This window comes from Labrus mixtus, chromosome 21, assembly GCF_963584025.1.
Source record: "Labrus mixtus chromosome 21, fLabMix1.1, whole genome shotgun sequence".
In the NCBI taxonomy this organism is placed as follows: Eukaryota; Metazoa; Chordata; class Actinopteri; order Labriformes; family Labridae; genus Labrus; species Labrus mixtus.
The window spans coordinates 11,385,323-11,393,536 of NC_083632.1; the positions used below are offsets into that span (position 1 = coordinate 11,385,323).

Consider the following 8,214-nt stretch of genomic DNA (forward strand, 5'->3'; position numbering starts at 1 on the left):
GGTGAAACACATTGTGAGCAGGACAGGACTAAGTGCAGTCGCGCCTGTCCAAAGCTTATAAATAAATAGACCAGTCTGTTACGGTGCGCCTGATGGGTCATTTTTTTTATATAAAGAAACAGCGGCCTGGGGGTTAATTTTAAGGAAACATATTTCCCTTGAATATATTACTCCCGAAAGTGCAACATAAAACATCTGATTCAATCAAACAATTAAAGGTTTAGACTACGAGGGCGCACGTCCTGCACCCATTTTACTGAATTATTCCATCGAATTATATTTCTTGCAAATTGGATTGTCTCTTTTACATTCAGAGGTTTGCTCATGTTGTCCTGATTTCTTATCGATAAATATGGCTTTTAAAAACATACATCACCCAAATAGTACCCATCAAACTACAAAGGTGCGGCTCGTGCGCAAACCTTTCCCAAAGAGACACCTCAAAGAGTCTACACCCGTTTATTTTCTCCACTATCTTCTGTAATCCGCATAAAAAAAAAAAGTGATTTATTTATTTTTTCACAGCTGGGATTCAGAGTGAGACAGCTTCACGCCCCCCACCAGGCTGCTGTCACTGTTGTCCAAGACCGCGCAGTCAGACCACATCCCCAGCGTCCCGGGCTCCAGAGCGGTGACGAACCCGCCGGAGCACCGGGACAGATCGCAGGAACTGATGTGCAGCCGGCGGTCGGCCTGCCGCGGACAGCACAGCAGCCTCTTGAACGCTTTCCTGAAGTCCGGGCTCCGGCAATAAATGATGGGGTTGAACGCTGAGTTCACATACCCCAACCAGTTTAGGAACACGAAAAGGTCCTTGTCCACCACCTCTGCGCTGAACACACGCACCACGTTGACAATGAAGAAGGGCAACCAGCACAGAGTGAACGTCCCCATGATGATGCCAAGTGTTTTGAGCGCCTTCTGCTCCCTGAGCGCAAGGATTTTTGACGGCCTCTTCCTGCACTTGGAGGTCTGTCCCGTCAAAGTGTTGTGAAACCTGCCCTCGCACTTGTCGATTTTCTTCAGCTGCTTTTGCGCCTCTCTGTACACGCGGGCGTAAACAAAAATCATGACCAGAAGAGGAATGTAAAAGGAAATGATGGATGAGGAGATGGCATAAGCTCTGTTGGTGACGAAGTCGCAACATTCCGGGTCCTCGTAGCAAGCAGTGTCCAAGCTGTCCCGGGACCAGTGCATGAGGATTGGGAGAAAGGACACGAGCGCAGAGATGGCCCACACGATGCACACCACCGCTTTTGCGCGAGCTTTGGTTAACAAGCTTTGGTAGCGGAACGGCGAGGTGATGGCCACGTATCTGTCTATGGCGATAACGCACAGGGTCTCGATGCTGGCTGTGACGCAGAGGACGTCCACTGAAATCCAGAACTCGCAGAAAAAGGAGCCGTACTGCCACGAGCCGCGCACCTCGAGAGCGGCGCCAAACGGCACCACAAGCAGCCCCATGATGAGGTCCGCGCTGGCCAGAGACACGATGAACACATTAGTGAGCGTCTGCAGCCTCTGCGTCCTGGCTATGGCTACGATCACTAGAATATTCCCAAGAACAATGAACAGGACGATCAAACCCATAACCAGGCTCATCCCAGCCATCCACTGCTCGGACGCGGTCGCAGCGGCGCCTGGTGCGTCCGAAGCGCCGCTGCCGGAGCCATTCTGGAGGTTCACCTGCGAGGACGCGCCACCGTCCCCCATGACGGGCTGCTGCGCTGAGTGTAGGACCAGGTCGGGTTCATCCAGGCAAGTGCAAGGCAGCCTTTTTTACAGACTGCAAGGGCCACGGGTCTCTCCCGTTGCGCTCCAACTCCAACTGGAGCTCCTCTTTCTCTGCTTCAGCCTGCGCGAGCTGCTGCACTGGCCGGGACATCAAAGCAGGCGATGACATCAGAGCTCCTCAGGACCAATCAACGCCTCTCAGCTAAGTAACAACAATGAAGCTGATTAGGCAAACGGCACCTGGACTTCAAATATTTAAGCGTTAAACATGAACACTTTGTTTAAGATGAAATACATTTTTCACAAGCGTTTTTCATGTGTTTTCTTTGGCATCTTGGACACACGACTATATCAAAATACATCGCCTACTTGTGTTAAAATGAAAGCACGACATGTGCTTTCTCCTTACTTTACTTCTCCTTACCTCATCAAAAAATTATATATATTTCTGCTACAATAGAGTTTGATTGATGTAAACAGATTTTAAGTATTGTTAAGGGATTTTTTATTCGGAGCAGAAGGTTAGTTAAAAAAAATACAATATAGATAAACACTTGATATCATGAAACAAGGTTCATTTAACAAAACATTTGATCAGTGTACATGTAGAGCTTTGGATACTATACGCTGTCTGTGAAACGTTGGGAGACTACTAGTGATGTTTGATTTTTCTTTGTATTTTTCTTGTATATTGTAAATGAATGATAGTTTGTGGACATTTATCTCCCTGGGTGGATTGAATGGTTAACCATACCTTCCGCAGTGTGTTCAGACTTTACAGATAAGGGTGGCCCAAATGTTGCACTGATAGCGGAGGGACCCTTCCACCCCAGGCCATCTCTAGACACACCTCTGCATGTCATAAAAGGGTGTGTCATCTTATTGGTGAGCAAAATCAAAAAACACTGTGGATGGATTCCATTTTTCACTCGATGAAGACCAAAGTGCTATTAAAATGTTGGGATATTTAAATATGTGTGTTTCATGGAGTAAGCGTGCAAGCTTGCCACTTTAAAAAAAAAACAATGTTGTTATTATTGCACCTATGTGATGTGTTTATAACTACCCTCCGTTAATCATCTCGCTGAACAGATCCAGCCTCCTACCTGAATCTGTTTGTGTCTAATATATATCTAAGATCTGCCAGTCTTTGGGCACATTTGAAGCCAAATATGGAAATCCAAAAACCCACCATGGCAATAAGAACTACAGGGATTTCCCAGTTTTCATCACTTGCCATCACAAACAAGATTTGTTATTCCACCATTTTATATTTTTATCACAAAGAATACATTCCAGGGCCATGAGGTCAGACCAGACCACAGATCTACAGCTGGATTGTGTGAAACTTCTGAAATCAACGGTTGACCAACAGCCAGAATATTCATTATGTGCAATTTTACAGAAACAAAGCCGGGTCGGCTGCAAGTCATAAATCTTTGTACAACTAATGTATCTTTTCATTTTTTTTCCGAGAGCAACAAATCACAACAAAAGCTTTCACATGACACCTAACATTAAAAGGCAGGTCTGTACTCCTTGCTACGTTGTAGCCACTGACCTTACATTCATCCACTAGAAAAAGCGTGGTAAGAAAAAACATCCTTTAGACAGGTCGAAGCAATGAGCTGAACCAGACTCAGAGGCCTACATCCATCAACTGTGACTTGAAACCACAGGTTAAGACGGAGTACAAGCATTTTCAGGGCTTCAAATCAGTCAACAAACAGAAACAGGGAACGCTAAGGAAGACTGAGAAACATTAGGTGCATGGAAGTGGATGCAGAGACTTAATATATTCAACAAAAAATATGTAGAAAAGACAGCTGGCCTACATCCCTAAATCAATTTCAAAAAGCCCTTCTGAGTCGGATGCAAGACTTTCAAACTCGGACACAAGGACAGTAATCTTGATGATCAGTTAAGTGGAAGCATTGTGCACATGCAGTGTGCACACAAACACGGATGACGCTGCCATCTCTGTTTTTTGTTTTTTCTCTCTGTTCTGATAAACACGCCTGTTCGTAAACCTTACGACCTGACGCCAGAGGCGGTGTCATGACATGACCCAACGTAAAAAGAAAAAAAAAAAAAAGCTTATGTCAGTGTCAACAGTAGCGTTACACAGACGTAGACCTCAGGGAGAGTTGCCTCCATGTCAGGAGGCTGAAATCATACTGCCTCTACACCAAGCTTCAGGGGGTTTCTGCAGCAATCTTCAAATACTTTGTGGAGGAAACAGGTTGTTGATTCTGAGCGACCAAACAGCCTATATAATATCAGGCTTTGTTTCACTCTGAAAGTTATCAATCTCTGTCATAGAGTTGTGTTCCAGTTTTTAATAATGCAATGACATTTATGGGTTTAAAATTAAAACAAAACAAATACTTTCATGTCATTCATGTGTTTTTAAGCCATAAATAAGAGCACTTTATGTGGCCAGATTGTGAAAGCTCCCTTTCGTTCTTCAGTCTGGACAACCACTTACTTCATCTCACAGGGCTGCAGAGAACCAGGACCAGATCTAATCACAAATATCTATTATTACTAAATACCAAATAGAAACGATCAATATTTTAAAAGAGATGTTTAAACGTCTGTTTTTGAAGCTTCTATGAGAATCTAAGATGATTTGCCTCTTTACTGATGCCCTGCAGTTAGTTCTCACAACCTCATTTATTTCGAATGCCTAACGTGCATCTCACAAGAATCTTTGGTGAGGACAACATTTTTAAAAAAGGCTGATTTAGCATCAGGCTATCAGCCGCCTCGTCTGACAACATACCCTGCGGCAGGGTGACAGGGGTTGGACTGCCCCCGGGAGAACTTGGTCTTGTGACATGAGTTTTTCTATAATCCTGGCTCCTTCCGTCATATGAGTGCTGGATGTCTGCTTGGATAAATAGTAGTTGAAATGGAAATGATTAAATGTGAGGTTTGTACACACTTTACAACAAATTATTATGTTGCTATAATTTTCTTTAAAATATCCTCACAGCTGCAAAAATCTATAAACTATACAAAAAGAACCACAACTACCTGCAGGGATAGATACCGCTAAGTCATTTGAGTGACTGATTTCGAGCGTGCTGAATGTATTTCAAAAGCTGTTACCTCAAAAAACCCTTGCAACACATTTTCAACTCTTCTGGTGTATTGATTTCTCTCGGAGGCTGCATTTAAAGCATTTTGCACCTCTTCAAATGTCCACATTTTTGTGCAATTGCTCCCTCACTTTCACAGAAATATTCCAACAGCAGTGCTCTTGAAGACCCAAACAGCAGCTACCTCCCACATACAGAATCTGCGTGCAAGTTTTGCATGCCGGAATACAGGGACGTGGAGCCGGTTCAACTTGACTTGACCTCTTTGTGTCAACACAAAGGCTTCAGGTCAAAGGCCAAAGTTGAGGAACAGCAGTCCGTAGAAACAGCAGTAAACAAACTGGTGTGACCTTTTCAGGTGAAGTGGAGAAACGATTCATCCTTTATTCCGGCTTGTTGAGCTTTTAGCATTCTCCCCACCTTCACACAAACTGTGGAGATTGGGTAATAATATTTTATCTCTAACACAGATACAATCTCTTAATGCAGCCCAATCATCCAGAAAAAAATACCTGTAAACTACAGTGTGTGATTTTCCTCATTCCTAAACCTGCATGTGGTTATAACTTTAAGCCCATGCAACTCCTTTCTAAAAACAAAACATAACTCCAGTCAAAAATCAGTCATCTTATTCTTCATACTTTTTAGGAGTCAGAAACAATGAACCAGTCAGTCTCATGCATCATATGAGTGTCATAAGAGTGTGAAAAAGCCCTTGAGAAAGCTTATATAAGCCTTTTTATGCTGCTAAAATGAGTTATGTGCCTGTGGTTTCTCTTATCTGATTACTAACTTCAGAGGTTTTGCTCGCTTTTAAATTTAGATTAATTTTAATCCCTCATATGACTAAACAGGCCATCACTGGAAGCAAGCAGGGGAAGTGGCACCACCTGATTATAGCCCTGACCTGTGAATTTGTAAATGTTCTAGTTAATAGTCATCCCCGGTGATTTTTTCAGCGGGAACATATTAATCGGAGGCTGGGTTTGTGTGTGTGAGTGGCCTCTGGCAGCAAAGACAAGCAACAAGCATCAAGCAGGGTTAATGATGGTGGTAGAACGATGGCGAGGGGGGGGCAGCTAAAGGGGGACAGAGGGATGAGACAGTGGGCACGGATACAAGTGGAGGGAGAGAGAAGAGCCAGTAATGACTTTAAAATGAGATTTTATCACGCTTGGCTGATGAGGGGTGGACATAATGTTGAACACATTAACGACTTATAAATATGATTTGTTAGTAATATTCGAAACTGAACTGAATACATCTTAACATGTGGCCAGGAGCTGTCCTTATTGTGCTACTATGTTAATGTTTTGGTCACGTCTGTTATTGTTGTAATGTTAAGTGTTTTGATGTAAGCTGGAACTGAACACTGATGCATAATTACATAACCTGACAAACGTTGGAAAAAATGATTAAGATAGATGAACTGCATGTTTTTGACACTTTCAATTGCTAAAATTGCTAAAAAAGAAAAGAAAAGTCCTAGTCAGAACTTCACTTTGGTGATGTTTACATAGATCTAGTGGAGAATCCTTCTCCTTAAAACAGCCGCCATGGATGACAACCCACCAAAGTTCTGACAGCTTTACGTATTTTCAATGTGGCTGGGTCAATATTTCTGCTAATCGAGAAGTAAACGGCAAAGAAATATCTCATCATCGAAGCAGAGGTGAGTTAGCTAAAATGAGCGAATTAACGTTTCAGTCAGTGTTCAAGTTGTAGATCCCACTTCCTCTTTCAGCTTACTTCCTGCCTTGAACATATGAGGCCACGCCTGAGTAAGTCTGCAGCAGGCCATGCTCACTCCCTTTGTTTACTGCAGCATGCTGAGCGACATGACAGGTTGACGACTTCTCTGAGTGTTGACTGTATTAGGTACGTTGTTTGACTGAGATTGTTTATTTGTGTAAATATATGCTCCTGTTCATTTAAGGGAGGGTTTAGTTTGTTTATTAGATTTATTGGTGTGGCCATAAAGAGTGTTTTTTTTCCCCCTTTACGCTTTAAATCACCTGAATGCTATGTTCATCACTACAAGTAGAAATCATTTTTAAAAAGTATAAACTGTGATGAAGCGATATTCTGGCCCCGCACTTTGATTGGTGTACCAATGCAGAAGCTTTCATTTTGAACCAGCTTCCCTAAACCCTTTCTACAATAAGTGTGTGACATCAAGTGACAAGTACGAGTTTAAAAAAACTTTTCAATTCTTACAGTTTTCATTCCTTTGTTATTGGGTTTAGACTTTTCTTGTGTCTTTGTTTTTTTTATTTTTCAGGTGTGGTAGTTTTTACTTAATCGTAAACCTTCAGCCACAAACTAGTGTTGGACTTAGTGTTCTTAAATATTAAGACTTGCCTCTGAAATGATATGGTGTTTGATTTGTTTAAGACCAAGCTGAGTTCAGTGGTTTTTACTCCCATGCTGATCTTCAAAATGGAGGATAATGTGCTGTCCTTGGTAACAGGAATGAGATGAATGAAAGGTATTTACTACATGTTGTGAACATGAGTCTCTCCTTTGAGGCAAGCTAACATGTAATGAGGCATTTGCCAAAGTAGTGAAGGTGTCAGCTCATTAGAGAGGCTTTTGATAATGTCTTTGAACTGTCAGCATTAGCTAGTTCAACGCGATTAATTAAGGTCTGAAATGAGTGCATTTCTTTTAAATCGCATGCTATTTTGTCCTTTAGGCGCATCATGGATAAGCCTTTGTAGTTACAGGGAAGGGAAAAAATGACACTGCTTTGTCTTTGAACGTCTCATTTAACTTAAAAAAAGAAAGTCCTGGACAGCTGAGTCAAAAATAATATCCACCTTGTGACATTTCATTTCTTTTACTATTCCTTTGAGCTTTACCTTTTTCCATGGTTAAGTAAATGTCGCTACCTAGGATCTTCTGGATGGTCCTTACTATATTTCAAAAATAAAAGCAGGTTAACAAAAAATTTAAAATGTACTTTTAATGCAAAATAATGGTATTTAAAAAACATGCGATTAAAAATGTGATAAATCATGTCTCATGCAGAAACCGCGATCCCTTCAACTCTTAGACCTATTAGAGCAGTTTGGGAAGATATCAGGCTACAAGCTAAATCTACATAAAAGCGAGGTTTCCCCACTAAATTTGGATGTGGCATTATTGGAGAACATCAGGTTGCCTCTTAAAATAACATCGGATAGCTTTAATTATCTTGGTATCACGGTGACAAGGAATTTTACGGACCTCCAGAAGCATAACTTTGCAAAACTGCTAACACAAACAAAACAAGATATGTCTAATTGGTCCCCTCTCTTCCTGTCGCTTATTGGCAGAGTCAACACAATAAAAATGACTGTACTTCCAAAGTATCTATATATGTTCCAATGTTTAC

General features: G+C 41.8%; 1 protein-coding gene across 1 annotated transcript; it reads right to left on the bottom strand.

The window, feature by feature from the left end:
- Positions 1-506: 506 nt before the first annotated feature.
- adrb1 (adrenoceptor beta 1) lies at positions 507-1,879 on the bottom strand. Its single transcript, XM_061029080.1, has one exon. The coding sequence runs from the start codon at positions 1,711-1,713 to the stop codon at positions 520-522; it is 1,194 nt and encodes a 397-aa protein (XP_060885063.1). The 5' UTR covers positions 1,714-1,879; the 3' UTR covers positions 507-519.
- Between the last annotated feature and the right edge of the window lie 6,335 nt (positions 1,880-8,214).

Bases quoted from the DNA above. Each gene is read 5' to 3' on its own strand.
- adrb1 (XM_061029080.1), bottom strand. From the start codon at position 1,713: ATGGGGGACGGTGGCGCGTCCTCGCAGGTGAACCTCCAGAATGGCTCC.